Here is a 22,436-nt window from a genome sequence, read left to right as displayed (position 1 = left end):
CTATTGTCCAACTGTAGTATGTTACCGATTGATTTGTCCACGACATGTGCATCCTCATAAAACCAGATTAGACTATCTGCACCGCTCATCGATAGAGTTTTATCCTTGTACCAATAACAACAAGATTAAAAATCGAATACTTTATCAATATTATGACTTCAGTTTTTTTTTACTTTATAAAAAACTATTATTAATATACATTTCTATATAAATACATCCGGAATGTGCATTGCTTGTGATACCTATACTTAGACGTTTAGTTTGATTATAATATTTTATTTACGTTATTTATTATTGTCTCACAATTCATAAATTGTCTATTTATTTGCAAATAACTAGCGGATAATAGAGTAATCACTTAAGACAGATATATTTAAAATTGCAATAACAACATTATTTTTGTACAAATTAAATACGCTCTACCTAATGAACTGAGATTTTTTTAATGCATAATAAGGCAGGTATTTGACCGCAATCGCACCTGATGTTAAATGAGATGCAGCTAGGATGGTACCTAAATACCTAGATCGTGAAAAATAAAAGATGACAAAATACATAAATGTCAAAATTACGAGACAAAGTGATCCGCTCTACTTTTAAAACCCAGAAGGATAACCCTAAAACATGAAAATTTTCGAGAGTATGTTCATAAAATTTTAATATACATTTATGTTATGTCCTAGGCCATCCACAGTTAGAAGTCGAAGTGGTCGCCATAGCTGAAATCGGTCGGATCCTATCATATATCATCAGGATAACTATATCATCAGCATCATCATCATATTTACTCGTTTACTATCATATGGAGAACTGAATAATAGTAGGCATAGCTGGGCGTTAACTCGTTAATCCGTTAATCGTTAATTAACGAAGTTAACATTTCTATGAACGGATTAACTTTTAAGTTAACTTTAAAAAATGTTAACGGACTCGTTAACTTCCGTTAAATTATCCTAAGTCCGTTAATCGTTAATCCAGTACCTACTATTTACCAAAAAGATACAGCAGGCACGCTGAAAAACACTAGAACAGTGGTTCTTAACCTTTAAGTCATGATCATGAGGGACCATTTTACCAAATGGCAATGCCAGATTTTGTATGGAAGTTGGCGTCTTTTTTTTTTCGCGCGGCCATCGGCCAAGCTTTGTTTTTTGATTACAAAATAGTGTAATAAACCAAACTTACTATGACATGTATACCTCTTAACTCAGTCTGAACTGAGTTACGAGCGTTAGAAGTTTGATGATTTACATACTAGATTTGCTTTTTGCACGCAAGTTTTGTAAGAAATTACAACAAAATATTGCGCTATTTTTTATTGCGCTGATTCTGGGTATTTCTCATCGCCAAGGTTCTCATCGTCACCTTCGTGGCAAATTTTATTTCTAACTTATTTAAACTTTTTGTAAACAAAAATTGTAGCGCTTGATGTGAAGAGTGTATTCTCAGTAAATCAGTCAAATAGTGAGTCTCGTTTGGAAGATTTAACGTTTTGAATTTTTTGATGCCACGAAAGTGATTCTGTACTTCACAGCAATAATTTTTTCAAACTTTACTACTGTAAATGACTCTTAAGTGTTTATAAAACATATATTTTGTCTAATTTTCATAGATAAATAGCAATAACATAATATAAATAAGTACCTACTTAAATACAAGATAAAATTTTACCGATAACGTCACCTACTAAATTACAAGATTCTATGCAATTGGTTTTAAGGGGGATACTGGTGGCATTCTGAAATGCTAAAGAAGCAAAAAAAGGATTATCAGTACCTCAATAAAAAGAACTCTAACTGATTATTAGTCCCTCAACAAAAATATATTTTTTATTGAGGCCAGAGGGCCCCGTATTTTTATTGTACAACTTTTAACTCAAAATTCAGATTAAATTTATCTTACAAACAGATACACAGTCACATATATAGACATACAGTCATACAGACAGACAGACAAGAAAAATACGAGGCCCTTATTTTTTTATTGATGTACTGAACTCTACTTACCACGTATAAATGTATTAGTTATTAAAATATTGTAAAAACATAAACGCCAGTCACTATATTTTAAAATAAACCAAAGCAAGAAATCACTTTCGTGGCCTAAAATCACCTTCGTGTATAAAACACCACGAAGGTGATGCCACGAAGGTGACGAAATTTTTAGTTTTTTATGAATTATCCTTAAATTTGAATTTAACGGTTCAAGTCGAATACTACACAAATAAGTCTAACATGTTAAGTTTTCAATGGCCTAAGTTTCAATTAAATTGTTTAAATTTTAGAGGTAGAAAATATAGTTCAAACAAGCGACGGTATGTCTATGGATAATCACAAAAAGTTACGTATTTTTTTCGCGGAGCGACGATCGACCTATTTCACCTCCCCAATGGCCGGAGCGCGACTGACGTTAACCGAATAGAACACTGTGATTGGTTGCTGGTGTTTGGTTTAACGGCAATCTTGTATTATTACTCAAAATTTTAGGTACCTAAAATCGCGTGACCAACGTATTTCGCTTTCTCAATTCGAAATAATTACAAGAAGATATTTTTTTGACTTTTGTGTGGAAAGTATATTTAATTACGATGATTTTAGTATATGTTACACACAAATTGAATGAAAATTGTGAATGCAGTAACCAAATGTTTCATTGCAACCGAAGGTGTGACACGATGAGAAAGCGAAAAATGACCCCGTTTTTTATCGTTTCATGTGATGTTTTCGTATTATTTTTGCTTCTATTACGATAAAATTTATTTTGTATGTAGCTAAATAGATATTTTATCATCTGATTTCAAAGTTATTGTTCTAACTTATACCGTTTATGAACTATTATTGTGTGACCATCAAATTTGTGTGTAAATGAGAAGTACCCTTCTACTCCACACTGATGTCTGGAGCCTTTAATGGATGGTATTGTTTGTTTACACATACAATGTCACTATTTTGTTGCAATTTCTTACAAAACTTGCGCGCAAAAAGCAAATCTAGTATGTAAATCATCAAACTTCTAATGCTCGTAACTCAGTTCAGACTGAGTTTAAAGGTATACATGTCGTAGTAAGTTTGGTTTATTACACTATTTTGTATCCAAAAAAACATGGTTTGGTCGATGGCCGCGCGAAAAAAAATAGACGCCAATTTCCGGCATTGTCTTTTCTGTCTTGTCAGGGACCACCTCATAATCGGTCAATTTTGACTGCAAAAAATCTGTTAAAAGTTGTTTTGACCTAGGTGTGCAAGTGCACTTCGTGGACCACTTGAAATGCTTCCAGGGACCACCAGTGGTCCGCGGACCACCGGTTAAGAACCACTGCACTAGAAAAACGCGTTCTGACAAGTACGTTCGGGCTTCCAGAACTTCCAGAACCCAAAACAACAGTTATGTAACCAGAACGAAACGATATAAAAAAATGCTATTTTTTTATTTATTTACAAGCTTTAATCATGGACACATGCTTTATAATATGTATATTGACTTCACTTCTTAGTATGTGTGGGACAAATCTTGCAACTGAATTTAAGACCAGTTCTCAACCGATTGAGCTGAAATTTGGTATACTTATGTAAGTGCGGTGAAAATGCAATGTTATGGTACCATTAAGCTGGCCTGATGATGGAGTCAGGAGGTGGCCATAGGAACTCCTAAATGAAACGGCAGCATCGCTTCGAATTTGGGTTCGTTGGATTTGTCTTTTAGAGCACTTTGATGCTAAATTGTATTGTAATTTAACCAAGGCTCTGAGATGGAGATACTATAGACTTTTTTAAAAACAAGCTGTTATTCTGAAATACAGTTTTTACTAAAACTAAAAAAATAACTGTATGCAAGGTTCCTTAAATAATTTCGAAAACTTGTAGCGCAAACATAAAAGAGGAATAAATTCCGTGCGCGATACAAGCTTTTGAAATTATTTGAACCTTGCATACAATTACTTTTTAGGGTTCCGTAGTCAAATGGCAAAAAACGGAACCCTTATAGATTCGTCATGTCTGTCTGTCCGTCCGTATGTCACAGCCATTTTTTTGAGCCATTGGTACCCCCCCCCCCTCTAACTTTTAAAATAAGAAAATGAAAAATAAAAAAAAAATTGATGTACATTACTATAAAAACTACCAACGAAAATTGTTTTGAACGAGATCTAGTAAGTAGTTTTTTTTAATACCTCGTAAATCGTAAACCGCTTCTTACCGCGTAATCTTTCATACAAATAACTTAAATTTAAAAAAAAACATAATTCAATGGTACGGAACCCTTTGTGCGTAAGTCCGACACGCACTTGGCCGGTTTTTTCGTTTTATTATCGTGTGTTAACGGATTAACGATTAACGTTAACTTGCGTTAAATCTTGCTAAATGTAACGTTTTAACGTTTAACGAAGTTAATTTTTTTATTAACGGTTTAACGATTAACGAAGTTAACTATTTGATTAACGGTGCCCAGCTATGATAGTAGGTCACCTAAATGTACCTTGATAGAGCAATAATTAAAGAGCGCATGACCGTTACTCAGTGCCCGAGCACAGATCAATACCGAACTACACGTAGTTTATTTATAGAACTATATGAAATTTCTATCTAGACCCAGATCAGGCTGAATGTTGCAAAGAGTTTGCTTTATTTAAAAATATTTTATAGGTTTTTGCGGATTTTCGCGAAGATTTGAAGGTTTTGTTTAACTGAAAACGTGACCTAATTAATTATTGTAAGGTTTTTTTTACTGACTTTAAGTATCTGTACTGAAAAAAGTAACTGACTAATACTCGATCGGCGTCAAATAAATCGCACCTCCCGCGACAAGCACTTTCAAACGTATGCATCCCTACTTTCCACCAATATTGGTACCATTTGAAAGTCTTTTTACCCCAAAACTGTGTCTTTAGAAAGATCCAGTGTCTCTTCTTAAAGCGACAGGTAGTTACGCTTGAGCCAACTTTTATGCTTAATGGATTAATCACTATCCACCTGTTAAAGAGGACACGTGAGTTAATTATTTGGTTTTATAACTACAAAAATTGGTCTAATTGGTCCCAGAGGTTAGCCCCGAGTGAGGCATTTTTCAAGTCAGATTTATATATCCTGCTAATGTTTAACTATAAAAAAAAAAAATTCTTTAAGTTTATTTATTGGGCTTTCACTAACACCAATATTGGTGGTGGGCCACCATGATTGTGACAGAACAAATTTTTTAAAGTTATTGTCGCGAGCGGTGCGATTTTTTTTATGCCGAGTGTATTTTTAAAAATCAATCGACCTTGGTAAAGAGGAAGCAATTTTTGCCTAAAATAGGAAACTATTCATAGAGCAATAAAAATTAAGTTCATCTCCGTTACCGTGGTTATGGGTAACCCCCGATCCCAAGTTTAGTATGGTTTTTTGTAAGTATGTATAATTTTTAATATGCATCAAACATATTGTTTTGTAATAATAATCAATGTAGGATTTACTTCACGTGTGTAATGCACGTACCAACTTGAAACTGGTACCTGAAATTGAGCAGAGAGTTTGTCTACCCTGCGAGCCCGTGGGCACGTGTGAAGAAATAATCTGGTTTTGGAACTTTGTAATGTTACTCAATCATAATAGCGCCTCGGAATAAACGACAGACACCTGCACTCCGCAGTCGTAGTAGGTACATAATAAATAATAAAAATAATATGTAGAAGTCCTAGCAATATTAAGGTGCAGCTTGAAATAGTGTAAACAAGTTCAAAGTAGACTAAATGACCAGATGAGCAAGATGATGTCGTTTTCTTAAATGTAAGATAATGCTCTTATTATAAATTTGTAAAAAAGGGCATAGGCATACGTACTTACAGCAATGTTTGATATTGTCATATAGCCCTATTAATATGCAGCTCAAGATTGGTTTTCATTAAATATAAACTTAGTCACTGAAGTTACTTGATTTATATGGTTCAAAGAGTTCTTACAAGAATATTTTAACCCTTTACCTACGGGCCCATGGAAACCAAAGTCGCCTCTCAATACGGGGTATTTTAACCTATAAAATTGTTTGATCCACTTTACATTAAGATATTTTAAAATGTATGAGACTACGGTATTAAAATTTGGAATATTATATTCTGCAACTAATGTAGTTTCATAATTACAAGCGCATTTTACACTTAATTTGCAATTTTATTGTTTTTTTGTCGTCAACCGTGATTTTAGTATTGGCTTTGCTAAAACAACAACATGCCACCCATATTGAGAAGTGACTTTTGACTTGGCAACAATAGGTGCCCATATGTAAGAGGTTAAGTTCTAAGTTAAACAATGACATCAAGTAAAAAAAAACTATCAGAAAGCAAAAGCATTCAATGACGCCACTTTTTAACATAAATGATAGTTAATGTGGAACTGTCACTTGGTTACAACGACTATTAGTTTTTACCTGGCGTGTTAAATTACATAACATTAATTTATACCTGTAATCGGTGAACACTATACCTTCGTGCATTACTAATGAATTCCTTTAAAGCTCTTGACTCTACATTTCTTTCGTATTTCAATTCGAGTAGATACTCAAATTACTTAAAATGTAGAGATGCACATTTTTTATTGATAAACTAAAAATGGGTAGTACTATCGCATTTTGCGAGCTTTTCGGGGCATGAGCCTTATTTGGCGCGTCGTCAAAAAACAAAAGGTAGGCGCAGGTCGTAAGTGCAACCAGTGCGCATGCGCCATTATGCGACATGTCGCCGGGGCCGGTGCGAGCTGTATGCGCGTTGACATAACCTTGCTGGCCTGGCCAGACGGTGAGTCTCATCTCTATGGATATATAAGAGGCTTACCACGGCCCGCCGTGACACTTGCCGCTACGCCTCTCTTCATCCGGTTGGGGCAACAGGCTTCAACATGAATGGTTCAACGTGGATTTTGGTACGTAATATTTTTAATACCATAAGAGTTTTTGCCGTGATTTACAGAGTTTTATATTCTGTGAAATCGATATTGTTTTAAAAGATCACCGATACCAATATGTCAACCAGCTTTCAAAAGTTTAACACATTTTATACATTTTCGGTAAAACAGTGATGTGCGTTAAAAAATCTTAAGGGGCAGATTAATGTACTTCTTGCCTTTAAATGTAGGCCGTTAACGATCAATTAACAAATGACTCGGTTTAGAAATAAATACTGATAACATACTTAAGTACAGTATATGTATTAGTAGTTCAAACTAGGTAATTAGATACGCACTGCACACTCTTAACAATTGTTTTTCCTATGTTTGAAAGCTTTTGTTAAAAGCTTTTACTTCTTTGGTTGAAAACTAAGCGATTGACTCTATCGAACTTATACGCTTTGCGAATTTACTAACCACTTATATATCACCTATCAATCATACTTTATTTTTAACATGTATCAAATATCAGAGGTCTAAAAATAGAGTTTCGTGTTCGTGAAAAAAACCTGTTGAAAAACAATACGTCATTGAATTTTATAGGTATCAGAATGCATTGTTAATCTTCTCAATCAAACAATGCATTCTCTAACATGGCTATGACGGGAAAAAAATAAGCGAAATAAATATATGAGATGGGTACTTACTCGTACCAAAGTTTGCTTTTACTCTGATCGCTTCAATTTGTATTTCACATACCTAGAGCAGTCTAAATTATTTCTTAATAACTCTAATATAATATAATAAAATAGTGTTTGATTTGTTTAAAGGAATACTTAAGTATAAAAGTTAAATAACACAAACGTCAAAGACCAATGTAGCTAAATTCCATCAAAAGCTTTCGTAGCTTTGCAAAAGCTTTTCAAAGCGTGAAGGACGAAATAGGCTACATAAAATAAGAATATGACTTATAAAGCATCAAAGAGGTGTAATTTTTATGACTTAATGATGTTCTATTAAAGACAATTAATGTTTTAATATAATAATATAAATGTTCCTGAAAAAGCTTTAAGCTCATGTAGTACTTTGTATGAAAATTGGGGCTATAAGATCGGATTTATTAAATTAAATCCACAACAACCCTTGTAAGTAAATTATAGAACATTTTCAGTTCTATTACTCGTATTATAAGTAAATTATTAAAGGAGCTTTTGTTTAAAAAACAAAAGTCGACGTAATCAATATAGTTAGTTCAATTTTTTCCTATATCTGTTTGTTTGCTAATCTTAACAATATAGGTATTATGCTTTTTACAGCTTCATTATACTGTACTGAAGTTTGCATAGAGAACCCGGGACCGCCAGTTTCATAGATCCTAAACTACTAAACCATCGGTGATCTCTTGAACTTAACTAGCAAACGGAAAATAAATGACTGACAACCAAGATTTAAAATATTATCTTTTAGTTATTTTTTAGATTAACGCCCATCACAAACATTACTATGAGGTCTCACAGTGCGTGTGGACGCACAGGGTGACACACGAACCAATCACAGAGCTCTGTTTAACGCTGTGCGTAAATCTCAGATACATAGAACAATAGTTTAAAATATACTTTTGAGCAGAAGTTGATGAAATGAAGAGGTGGAAATAAAATTTAATCTGAATAATTTATCTGAATTTGTAGCATTGATGAATAATCGTTAATATCAGTTTAAAATTGAATTTGCATGATACAAAAAAACGTCCTTTAAATATTAATAATATCGTAAAATCATAATGCACCTTAGAGGTCAAATAACACATGCTGTAATAATAACATAACACTAATATTGTATTGTGTTCGAATAAAATTATAGAGGAGCTAAAAATAAGTGTTGTACCGATTCTAATATACTTAAATTAATAATGGTCCATTTATTACGCTTTTTTAACTTGTTGACATATATTTAAACCTAAAGGCATATTTTAGATCTTGTTTATATTCAATGGCATATTTTGATGATGTTTGAATATGCAAGTGCACACTTATTAATAATACGTGTAGACTGAACACGAATTATTAGATACCAAAAGATTAAAAGTTAATTAAAATTCATTTTCAGATTCTTTGAATTCTCATTCTCAGAATGACTTTTATAAAGCCTGTGATTAGTTTTAAGAAAAACTTTTATTTTGAGAATGCCGGTCTATTACAGGCTCTACAGGAGTGACTAGGATGAGTTGCACCACCAAACTTTAACCGTAACTATAATAACAATATCCGGGGTTTTTTGTATGGAATTTGACAGATTTTTCACGTTTGATAAAATTAAAGTAGGTAACTAAAATAATGCAACCCAGCCTACGTATCCTATGCTTTCATTGAACTTCCAACTAACTAACGCATTTAGTTACTCGTAGGTATTCAACGAAGTGACTTTTTTGTGTGATGTTGATATTCTTGAATGACTCTGAGCTGAGAGGCTAATATTTTAAAAATATAATAGCTACTATTATTTTTTAACCGGCTTATTAGCAAAATTTGCAAAAACATCCAAACATTGAATAAATGAATCTATGCCTACCTACGCATAACACTTGAACATTGGAACTGTAGAGCTTAGAACCGTGAATATTTTAAAGATTAACGTTTAGAAAAACCCTAAAAGATTCCGGTAAAGCACACAAATCGTGTGCGAACAAGGTTCAGTAGACATGACAAACTTAAAACATATTGATAGGTATGCAAAATGCCTACAACTACATACCAAAGTTATCTCATTTAAAAGGTGATTTGCATTCATAATGTGGCTACCAAACTCGTTTAATGTATATGATTTTGGTAGCGAAAGGACTAAATAAATAAATAATTTTATTTTTAAATTCAAAAACTTCGGGTTCATCGTTTGTTTTTTCATCTTAATAGTGATATAATTTTTTTATTACTTTAACTTATAAAAATATTAAATCATACTGCCTTAACTTCTATGGGGTCATCCCTTCTACTTAATAATTACAGTGCATTCCTACCAATTTTATATGACATGTGATTTTATTAGTATTTATTTATCCATCTTAAAATGTTTCGTTATGAGAATGAGGATATTGCTTTTTGATGTCAATCCTTATGAAAAGGTGCTACTATAAAAGCCAATTTCTGTCCTTTTTTTGTGAATAATTTCAGAAAGTTGTTTTTAGTCAATTAATCACCAGAAAGTTGTTTTAAAAAGACTATTTTATACATCAAATATCTTATTCTGTGATGGGCATTTCTACTGCACGGTGTATTTTTTCTCAATTCGGTGCTAAAATTTATATTTAGTTTTTTAAGTAGTTTCAATACAAAAAAATAAATTTTACTCCATTCTGAATGTAAAAATAGCATTGTCACTAAATATTGTGAAGTGGTTTATGAGAAAAGTTAAGCACCGAATTTAGAGAGCACCGAATTGAGAAAATGAATCACGGAATTGAGAAATGAATCTCCAAATATAAAAATCGCTCCGACAAACTTAGAATTGACGACATTATGAAGAAATACCTAATGTATTTCAATAATCAATATAATAAATACTTAAAACGTTTTGATATCTGACTGCTGGTCTATTAGTTAGATGGTTCATTTTAGGTTTATGTGTCTGAAATACCAATGGAATAAAACAAAAATCCTAATCAATATGTTCATTTTAATAAGGAACTATAATTAATTCTTAATATTTATACAGGGTGTTAGGTAAATGGGTATATGAGCCGACACTAGCCCATGTTAACATGGTCATATAAATGGTATGGTGAAGTCAGAAATTTGATATAATCATTTTATTTTTTTTTAATTTTCATACAAAATAAATTTTATAAAATCCGATTTGTATGAAAATTGAAATAATTAAAATGAAGATATCAATTTTCTGACTTCACCATACCATTTATATGACCATGTTAACATGGGCTAGTGTCGGCTCATATACCCATTTACCTAACACCCTGTATATTAATTTAATTTTATTTAAATAAAACAAATAAATACATAACACAGGGTCTCATTGTTTATTTATTCTTAACCTTAAACATAAAACAAAGATTTCAAGACCCAAGAGCTAGATTGACCTGACACTATACCGAAGATATATCGGACGTCAGTTTGTATACGATTAAAATGGCCCTCAAATAGCTGAAATACAACAAGGCACCGGGTGTTACAGCATTATGGCTGAGCTTCGCCGGTACTAAAGGCTCTACAGAAGCAGTTCAATTCCGTCATTCTCGAAGAAAAAACGCTTTCGGTATGGCACAGAAGTGTGGTGATAGCATTATAGACTCATCTCACTTATGAAGCGTGTTTACAAGCTGTTTTCGAGAGTCCTTACGAATCATCTCGCTCGCAGACTCGACGACTTCCAGTCTTCCGAACAAGCTTGTTTCCGAAAAGACTTTAGTATTATGGTACACACACAGGTAAGCTACGGCAGATTATACAGAAGACCAAGGAGTCGCGATATCGCGGACGATATCGGAGTCATGGCTGAGACCTTGGAAGATCTAAGCATAATGCTCGATGGCCTCCGCAGAGCCTCTCAATAAGTGGGTCTAAAAATGAACATGGACAAGACAAAAATCATGTCAAATATCCGTGTTGCACCCACTCCTCTGAAGGTTGGAGACTACACTCTGAAGTTTTTGACAATTGTGTATACCTGGGACAAGAGTCCAGATAGTTAGGTCCAACTTTGAGAAAGAGGTTTATCGCTGAATTCAACATAGCTAAGCATCGATCGGGAAGCTTCGCTATTACGTCTGAAATACCGCAGTGTCTTAAGACAAAAGTCTTCGACCAGTGTGTGTTGCCAGTGATGGTGTATGGATTGAAACGTGGTCGCTTACTATGAGTCTAATAAGAATCGGAAATGAAAATATCGGCAAAAGAACCAAAGTGACCGGCATAGCCCGCAGAATTGCATAAATCAAGTAGCAGTGGGCGGGGCACATAGCTCGTACAGATAATAGCTGTTAGGACTGAAAAGTTGTCGAGTGGAACCACGGACCAGTGAGCAGGCCCCCCACTAGGTAGACCGACGATCTGATGAAGGTCAAGGGAAGAACCTGGAAGAATTATTTTGATAAGATAGCAATAGCAGTGTATTATTTTTAATGAAACCTCAAAAAATAAGTTTTATTGTCTTCTGTCCAATGACTGGTACGGTCCAATGATTGGTATTTCACCCTATTATTATGCTCTATTGATTTCATTATCATTTTAAGATACACAAACAATTTATAGCACAATAAAAGTCTCTATTTTCATTTAATATCAATTCGGTGTACGTGTTTTCTCAATTCGATGCCCCATATTCCGCGGAATTGAGATCCACGGAATTGAGGAAAACTCACATTTCATCAAATTACTCGAAAATATTATAAATTACAACAATTTCTACCAAACGTAATGGCAGATATCAGTTAAATACTTAATTAATTCAGCAGTAATCTCATTAAATACTTCATGAACATTATTAATGACGCACACCGGTTTGAGAAATGACCAGTGACCAAAAATTCTGAGTGATTTCAAACCTCTGAAAAATGCTCCTCAAAGCGACAGATCCCACTTTTATACTGCTCGACCACTCGAGTGCAACTGCTAGTTTATGGGAATCAGTCGTGGGTGTTCGTACTGTGCGTAGTTAGTGATATAGGAGCACAAAAGTAAAAATCACGGAATTGAGGCACACACGTCGGACAAAATTTAAATGTGTTACTGTATTAAAACCCAAGGACTTACAATAAAGAAACTCATTTATATGGCTTTATTAACTATCCCTTGTTCTGTGAATGTGGGTATCATAATGGGGAAGTTATTATTTCAAAAGTTATGAAGCAAAAACGAGTAAATTCTGGAAACCGGACACTCCATTTTAGGCCAAATGTCGCCCGTTTTTGAACTTTCGGATTTTTTCAAGGCGAGATGTAAAACCTGGCGGTCTTCTAAATATGCTCTCCATCAAGTCAAGAGTCCTATAAAAACGTGTGATTTTTTTCATGTCCGTACTTCAATTTTAAAGGTACTTTTTTCGCCCCAGTAGGTCGATTGGTCGTCCCCGTAGAAATGCCCTGATAATATAAAGAAAGAACACAAGAATAATAGTTTAAATAGTGGCTTCACCCGCGTGAAATTTAGGCTGAGTTGCACCGCCTAACTTTATCCGTAACTATGACGATAACCGGTAATTTTTGTATGGAGTTTGACAGATTTTTGACGTTTGTCAAAGTTAAAGTAAGATGGTGCAACTTAGCTTTAGTGTGTCATCGTCATAAATTATAGCTTATGTTATTCTGGGTTATAAACAATAATACTGTAAAAATTCATCAAAATCCTTTCAGTAGTTTTTGCGTGAAAAAGTAACAAACTTGTTAACATCCAGACATCCATACAAACTGTCGCATTTATAATATTAGTAGGTTTACTTGGAAAAACAAACTAGTGAACCCTACAATGCCGCGTCAAGAGCAGGTGTCAAAGTTACATCATCGCCTCGGAGCGACCGCGGGCAACGGTCAGCATACTTTATACACAAAACTGTTGAACTTGACATTTAGTTTTAACTATTTGTATATAGATGCTAATTTCTATACTAACTCCACCTCTGGGTTATTCAAGGAATCCTTTAAGGCATTTTTGTTTGTTTGTCGTGTTAAAGGTCAGATTACCACATGTTGATCAAATTAATTTTAATGTTATTAATTAGAATTATGTACCTACACATTCATTTAGACAGAAATTAATTATATGGCAAACAAAATATTGCATAGAATAAGTTGCTCATGGTATTATAAAACAAAAGTACTTGCTACTTAGAAGTAATGACAAATACTTACTTTAAAAAGTTTTATTTAGACCAGACATAGAACACTCCAAAGCAGCTACTGAAAATGGTAATGCATTTTTTACTTTCAGCAGCTCTAATCAATTCTTTAAGACATGATAATAATTTTATTTTATAGTCAGATCCATTCATGAAGTTATTTGAAGATTCTGCGAATACGAAGACCCTGTAGATGTCCTTTAGCTTACGACTTAAACCCATAATAAAACGTTTAGTTAAAATCAATGTGCTATCATAACCATACCCATCGTTACTATGGGTATAATAGCGGTTTACGACTCTACATCTGTACTAATAATAAATTAAAATTCAAAGTCAGTCAGTAATAAGAAATAAAAATACTTTAGTGGCTAATTTTATAACAATTGGCTAGCTATAAACACCAAACTACAGCCTTAAGGGATAGATTCACTTACGAGTATGTGTTAATTACATTAGTTTTTGTTGTTATAATATGTATGTACCTAAACACCTAAAAGTTGTTAGGCATAGTTGTAACTTGTTGTTGTTGTAACTGGTTCATAGAATTTTCGGTGATTTGTAGCTGTATTTTTCCTAAATAAGTGGTAGTCTATGTACTGTAACTGTACCTATTAATAAATAAATAAGTTACTTAGGTAGTTACGCGTATTAACAACAGACCTTTAACTTACTCGAGCCTGCATGCCGTCTTGATAAGCGCGCTTGAAAGACATGATCTAACCCGAGGGCATTTGAATCATATTTGAACTGTCAAAATGTCTAACCATATCAAGTGCATCAGGTGTTGCATTGCTGGCGGAAGCAGACCAGTTCAAGTTCAATGCACTCGCCGGTTGACCCAAAGTTGAGCTTGCGCAAGCACAACGGCACTCATGAGATGCCATCCGTGGCCCGTGGGCGCTTCCAAGGCCTTGACAGTGCTTTCTATTATCTAAGCCATTCATAACACCCAGCTTTCAACTCCATTTTTGTTTTAAAGCTCAATCAATTTTTAAGTTGGCTTCCGTTCGTAACATATTTTGAGATAACTTACGACTTTATTTCAAAGTTGAGATGTGTCTTACTGGAAAGCGATACACGTTATGCTATGTAGGTATATCAAAGTTACAGCTTTGAATGTTATTCAATAAGACTGATGGCGCTCATAATGATTGCAGTCACTTTAATACATCACTGTGTGAAATGTAGCACATAACAAATCTCTGGGCAATTTGAATGAGGTACCCAGTTTGTCAGAACCTATTCACATACTGATTAATGACCACCTGTGTGGGTTTCTGTTTGGATTGCCTTGGTCGTCTCTCATAATTGTGTAAAGGATTTGTTTATAAATGATTATTATTAATTTATTTTTGTATTCAGATACCAGCGATAATTTGAAAATCGAGTATCAAATCAAGACATTAGCTCTATGCACATTTACATTACGGCATTTATCTCTTCACTACTACAAATAAAACAACTAAGTAGATCAATTTCAATGGAATGCGCTCACGCATTGCAACATTTCGTGGTACTGACGGTCAACGATCCGTCTGCGTGGACGTAGGGATTGGGATCTCCTTCAGCTTTGCGATGTTCATTTTGTCGAATGATGAGTTATAAAGTACTCACCCCTAGACAAATTACTAAAATTATTTCCTTTTTTCTTTACAGGTGTGCGTGGTAGCAATCGGTGTAGTGGCAGCTGACGTATCTCATCTTGGATATAACTACAAAGTACCCCAGACGTCTTATGGAGTACCTTCGTACCAATCTGCTGGTAGCAATTATAACACTGGGTACACACAAAGCTCTGGCTCCGCCGGCTCCTCGGCAGGCTACCAGGGCTTGAGTGCTGGTCAAACCGTGTACCAGGGGCACCAGGGACACCAGGGACACCAGGGGCATCAGGGCTCTCAAGGTTATACTGGATACCAGGTCCAAGGCTCAGCTGGCAACCAGGGTTACTCAGGCTACCAAGGCGTCAATGCCGCAAGCGGTGCCAGTGGAATCAGTCAGTACTATCCATCAGTATCATCAAATGGAGCAAGCTCAAGCTCTGGATCTTTTGTACAACCCACTTACCAAGTCAGCGGTGGCAGTCAGGGTCAATCCTATCAATACCAGAATCAATACCAAACATCGCAACAGCAGAAATATCAATATCAATTCCAAACACAGCCCGCTCAGATATTCAAACACTTCTACGTCCACGAAGCCCCTCAAGAGCCGGAAGAGGCTAAGCCCCGCCAACCCGTGTTGTTGCCTCCCCCACAAAAGCATTACAAAATAATTTTCATCAAGACACCCTCCCAAGCCGGAGGCGCCTCACAGGTCGTTCCGGTGCAACAACAGAATGAAGAAAAAACTATCGTCTACGTTCTGGTCAAGAAGCCCGAAGACTATCAAGACGTCGTTGTGCCTAAAATAGAACAGAAACCTCCATCCAAACCGGAAGTTTACTTCATTAAATACAAGAACAAGGAAGATTCGCAGGCTGTAATTAACAATATCGTCAAGGACTACGACAAAGGACAAAACCTAGTGAGCATCTCTGGCGCTGACGCTGGTCAGAGCGGCTCCTCCGCCGTGTACACGGGCCAAGTTAATGCTGGAGCTGGTGAATCTTTCGTCGGCCATACCGGTTTGACTTCAGGAAGCACAGGAAGCTCATCCACAGGCTCCTTCGTGAGTCAGGGAGATGCAAGCTCAAGCGGTGGCTCCGTCGAATACACAGGACAACAGTTGGTGGGTTCAGCTCAAGGGATAAGTGACGGTCAGCTAGCATCCGTCTTTACGTCTGTAGGTCAAAGTGAAAACATTGGCCAGCAAACTTCAGGACTGGTCTTCGGCAGCGAATCGTCGGGAGGCCTGAACCTCGCGACGGGCCACGCGACGGGCGCCGGCGTCGTGAGCTCCAGCTACGACTCGTCCGCGTCATCGACCGCTACTTACGACAACTTGAATGCGATTTCTACTAGTCAAGGCGTACCCCACGAAACCTACGGTGTTCCCAAATTCAAAGAACATTAGATAAATTATTTAGCTACTTAATCTTTAAATCAGCTGTTTGACCAAGGTTTTATACTTTTTTCCTAAATGGAAATAAACAATCCATAACAAAATAAAACCCTTTTACTTGCTACCTGTAAACAAGGCTGATTTTTGATGTACTCAATAAATATTTACCTGCAGGTAAGTACTTAGTCTTGGAAAACAAAAACATAGGAACACGCAATCATAAAAGTAATAGGTAAACCTGCTAAATATGCATGGGTAAGTAATTAATAGCTGGACAATAACAATTGGGTAACAGCTAGTTAAAGCACTAACATACCTACTAACTAACAATAAACAGAAATAATACCTACCTAGGTACCTATCTATCTAGGAGTATATAACCTATCTACGAGTAGGTATAAAGTTTTCTCACAGTTATACTACAGGCACAGATAATATAATACTATACCTATGTACCTAAAGACCGGGTTACTTGTGTAAGTAAGTAATATTCTTTCTTTACAAATAAATCCTTCACAGAACAAGATTCACTAAAGGTGATCCGGTTCACCTTCCGCCCAAGCTGGTTTGTGAACTCATTTCACTCTCGAGAGAAATGCGCAGTTTGGAGCAGCCCGGTAAAATAATTGAAGATAGTTTATTTTGCTCTATGACGACAAAGAGATTCCATCTACGCACGAGGAGCCCAGCAGACCACTACGTCAGAGTCGGAACAACCCATCGCAATCAAAATTGGCATATTACAGGAATTTTAATGGCAAACCCATCCGCATAACTCCACGACGTTATCTTGATTTATCGTTACTTTACTGAGTGCGAGCCAGAATAACATTCTCTGGAGTGGTTCATTTGGTCGGTTATGCGGCGGAGCGATAGTATTTCATTCATATGAGATGTGGATTGTTTATGAATGGTGTGCCTCTATTTCGGGGTAGTAGCGCGTGTTGGCTTGATATCGAGCATTACGCGTTGATTGAGTGATATTCACAAATGCAGTCTGTCCGCGCGAGGAATGCCAGTCGAGCTCCGTGGCGCCACCGTAAGGGCATTGCTACACTGAGTTTTTGCTGAACAACTGACTCACAAAACAACATCAATTTCCTGTACCTACATAGTATTTATTTAAATATTACCTATTTTTACCTCTTGGGGTATTGAGTGGTTTACGCACTACCACAGGTACTAGGTACTTACTCATGATATAATCTAAAGTCTATAGAGTTTTGGAAAACTAGATGCGTGTCTTTAATCAGACAGCATCTCTCCATCTTAGAACATCTATCATAGTAGCCGTTTGTAAGGGACAAATTGTTTTAGCGATAAGCCCGCCAGTGTAAGGCCCGTGACCGATTCGACATTAATTAGGTAGGCCTTTGTCCAGCAGTGGACGTCATTTGGCTGAAACGAACGGACGAATTAGGTAGGTAGGTGGTATGTATAGCGAACGAAGTGAAAATAACAATAAGTCACGAATCTTACTTTATCGAGAACATCAAGTAGGTAAGTACCTACCTACATTAAAAGTAGAAGAAGCTTTAAAAAACTTAAAGCTTACAAAGTACCTGTACTTAATCAAAGTTACTGGATTTTTTTCCAAAGCAGGTACGCTACTTGAGTAATACTGGTAATACTTACTTATTTAAAGGTCTTTTGTAGGTATACGTCGACTCAATGAGATGACCCAAAAAAACATTGTTACATAATGTTAATGAAATCATCCACGTTTATGAACAAATTAAAAATAAGTTAGCTTCAAGGCAATTCGAATAAATAAATTAAATATATTTAAATCATTCCGAACAAAAACTTTACGGATATTATGTATCGGGTACCACCAATTAAGTATGATAACTAGCTATACCTATATCTTTGATACCAAATAAATATTTTTTCTTTCTTTCTTTCTTTCTTTCTTTCTTTCTTTCTTTCTTTCTTTCTTTCTATAATAAACAGTGAGCTAAGTTGATGCGCGATATATTGGTAGGACTATAGAAAAAAATATGTAAGTTCCTAACTAATATACATATAACTACCATAAATCTCTCCATAGGTAGGTATCCCATTAAATCAGTAATAAATAGCTACCACGTTGCAGCTAGTCAACCTACTGGAATTAGCTCACATCATAACAACCAGCAATAACACAGGCACACTCACAATAAAATAGTTTACAGCTCAACCGATTCGCTATCTTAAAACATAAAATGAGTATTAACATTTGGCTGTGCTACACAATTCTGATTGTTCCACGAATAATTCCAAGTGAAACTGTATCCATACATTCAATAGTTCGTTTGAAATGTAATTTCTGTCAGCCCGAGCCAGATAAATACTGCGTAGGTACTGTCATACATCCAAACTTTGTTTTAACCACTGTACATTGCGCCGAATGCACATCATTTCGAAGAGGCAATCGAAATATAGACATTATCAAAAGATATACACATTCAAATTACAGAAATTATGTACAATCAAATTTTTTTATTAATAGAAATGATATAGCTTTACTATATTTTGAAACAGGTGGTAGATATAATAACAAATACGTAAAACTAAGTGCTGTAGATATAACTGCAGCCATAGGAAGAAAAGCATTAATCCCAGTTTTAGAAGACAATAAACCTCGCCTACGTGTCACTATTATTCAGAAATGTGAAATGCTGATAGGGTATTATGTATGTTCTGTCAATAATGCAAGACTCAACCAAAAGCCATGTCAGTACTACCAAGGACTGCCTCTTTTACTCGATGAACGAGTGATAGGCATCTCGGGCGTAATGCAGAAAAACGAGTGTTGGCTTCCTCAGAGGACTTTTGTGGCTTTAGTGCCTGCTCACGACTGGATACGGTCTATAACATACAATATTACCTTCTATCATCACCGTGAATCACGTAGAGATAGTCTTAATGTGGCAATTACAAATTCATATGAAGTTAAAAGACAATTAGAAATGGTTGAACCAAATATGAGATCAAAATTGTCGGATATCAATGCAACACAACTCGTAGACTACAATGTTACAGAAAGTAAAGAAACCACAAACTCTGTGCACCGCGTAAACCTTACTCAAGCAAACAATACCATTATGGAAGCAACAAATATAACGAAGTCTTATCCTGTAACAACTTCCTCAAACAACATCGAATCTACTAATATAGAAAACACCACTGTATCTTTAGACCCAAAGATAGTCAGTGAAGAGATGAAATCCCAATATGTTTTACAAAATAATACTTCTAATAATATTGTGACTATTAACACCAAATCGGACCAGAACCTCGTGACATCAGTGAGAAAAATGATGACAACCAAGAAGCAAGACATTGTTTCTACAATCAAGAATATAAAAATATTATTCAAGAAAATCACCGCGATTACAGCTAACTTAAAACTTCTGAACACGCCTACAACCACCACGACTGAACCCAGCACAATAAACATTAATATTAGAAGTCACAATAAATCATCAACTAGCGTAATGGACTGGTTCAATAAAAAATTCAGGGCTAAACTTCGGAAAAGTCCTGTGCCAATATTGGTGCTCAGCACCAAAATGACACCCGCTACTGATTTTATAGATCTTACATAAACTTTTTTAAACAATTGCCTGCCTCATTTTAGCTTGTTTTACTTGTAGTCCAGTAGAATTAGCTTTTAAATCGGAAATAATTCCTACAAAAGATTTTATTGTTTAAATGGCTTCATTGGTTGCCCATTAAGACTCTCCTAAATTTTCGACTTCGACGGAGTTGTGCTTAAGTGGTGGGGGCCCCCGAAAGGGGCATTTTTTCGGTTTTCCGGTTATACCGCGTAAAGGACTTACCCTATCAAAAAGTGGTCTTCATGACGGTTGAAGGGCACTTAATCCTGCATTGAATAAGACCAAATTCATATGTTTTGGACAAACCGTTCTCGCGCTAAAGTTCGGCAAAGTAGAAAATATACGTATAATTAATGACCCTCTCTCTCCACGTCCAATGGTTTGTTACCCACAGGCTTCCAAGTCTTGAAAAGGGCCACCTCAACCAGTGTAACCCTATCAAGGCTTACGAGCTTGATGCGCCTATCCTTGTTCGTCCCAGCCGTTCCTTAACTGCGGTTGCTGCACCTCTTCCTGGCACTCACCTGAACGACTCTGTGTTACCTACTGTGGCTGCCCCTCTTCCTTGTATCCTCCTGCATGACTACGTTGCCTAGCCGTATGCCTGGTCTAAGGTTCATTAATTATACGTATATTTTCTACTTTGCCGAACTTTAGCGCGAGAACGGTTTGTTCAAAACATACTTATATGAATTTGGTCTTATTCAATGCAGGATTAAGTGCCCTTTAACCGTCATGAAGACCACTTTTCGATAGGGTAAGTCCTTTACGCGGTATAAGCGGAAAACCGAAAAAACGCCCCTTTCGGGGGCCTCCACCACATAAGCACAACTCCGTCGAAGTCGAAAACTTAGGAGAGTCTTAATGGGCAACCAATGAAGCCATTAAAGCAAAAAAATCTTTTGTAGGAATTATTTCCGATTTAATCAATTTTTGTGTTTAATTCTACTGAAGTTTAGATTTTCTTCTCATAAAATCCTTCTTCTTCATTATTATTATTTATTAGCCTTCGTGAATATGAGTTGGATTTTTTTCTTGGTCCATTTCATTCGTGATACAAATAGCACTTAGGATTAGCATTACATACAGGTTATCCCTGTAAGTGTGGATTAAGCAAAAATTATTGATTTAACGGCTCAAGTTCAACAACTTTCCCCTAGAGAAGGAAATTCAAATCTTCCAAAAAAAAATCTTTTCTTCCATACAAATTGTCTTCCGTGTGTAATCAGCTAATTAGAGGGCACCATTTTTTTTAGAAAATTATAATTTTGTTCCTGTAGGAAAGTTTCATTAGTAGGTTTATTAGCATTTCAATAGTAGAATCAATCCTTCAACTGTATACGGCAACTTGAGATCTAATTAGGGCGTAATAGTGTATATGGACCTATTTTGGGGGTTAGTACTGGTACTACTATTATTTATTCTGTGGTACTACGTGAGTGCGACAAACGTTACATCGAATTTTGTTTCTTCGAAAACCTTTCTGCGACGTTACTACCTAAGAGTAAGTATACTGCGACGCCTTGTTATATCGATACCTTGTTACTGCGATGTTACGTTACATCGAAAAACTTTACTGCGATCTTATAACTACGCGGCAACATAAACCAAACACATTTGCCTCCTACCCTCGTAATCAATGTCAATGGAGACTTATCTATGTAAGGTACCTGACGCTATGCGAAAGATTATACCAAATACCACGGCATATAATTCGTAATTTAGATAAAGTACTTTCAAAGTGATGTAAAAGATGATAGGTACTTACTGATAGTAAGTTCTCTCTGATTACTCAGTATTAAGTAATGTGTAGGTAACATGTCATTTGCTATAAATAAGGAGTTTTGACCGCCTTCCCGGGTTCGATTCCCAATGGGGGCAGATCTTTCTGTTCGGTTTGGCTAGTGGTAGGTACTTGTTCCCCTGGCTAGCTACCACCATCTTACCCAAATGGGCATAAATGTAGGCAAATGAAACTAAAAACCCTGCAATAATTCGCATACAGCTGAAAATTGGTAAGAATGTTCGGAGCACCATTAAAAATGAAATGTGAAAAGTTCCCATCGATCCGACATGTGCTAAAAAAATTGTCTTACATATTTTTTGGTTGAAAATCGCTAAAACCATTTTT

General features: G+C 35.7%; 2 protein-coding genes across 2 annotated transcripts; both read left to right on the top strand.

The window, feature by feature from the left end:
* The first annotated feature begins 6,780 nt into the window (after positions 1–6,780).
* On the top strand, positions 6,781–16,838 carry LOC135087122 (uncharacterized). Its single transcript, XM_063981960.1, has 2 exons — positions 6,781–6,890; positions 15,357–16,838. Exons 1-2 carry the CDS (start codon positions 6,867–6,869, stop codon positions 16,713–16,715), a joined length of 1,383 nt encoding a protein of 460 aa, XP_063838030.1. The 5' UTR covers positions 6,781–6,866; the 3' UTR covers positions 16,716–16,838.
* A 1,960-nt stretch (positions 16,839–18,798) lies between these two features.
* On the top strand, positions 18,799–20,293 carry LOC135087109 (uncharacterized). Its single transcript, XM_063981948.1, has 2 exons — positions 18,799–19,043; positions 19,227–20,293. Exons 1-2 carry the CDS (start codon positions 18,908–18,910, stop codon positions 20,291–20,293), a joined length of 1,203 nt encoding a protein of 400 aa, XP_063838018.1. The 5' UTR covers positions 18,799–18,907.
* Positions 20,294–22,436: the final 2,143 nt, after the last annotated feature.

This window comes from Ostrinia nubilalis, chromosome Z (genome assembly GCF_963855985.1).
Source record: "Ostrinia nubilalis chromosome Z, ilOstNubi1.1, whole genome shotgun sequence".
Classification (NCBI taxonomy): domain Eukaryota; kingdom Metazoa; phylum Arthropoda; class Insecta; order Lepidoptera; family Crambidae; genus Ostrinia; species Ostrinia nubilalis.
The sequence above is the reverse complement of the archived record's forward strand: the minus strand, read 5'-3'. Positions and strand labels throughout refer to the sequence as shown.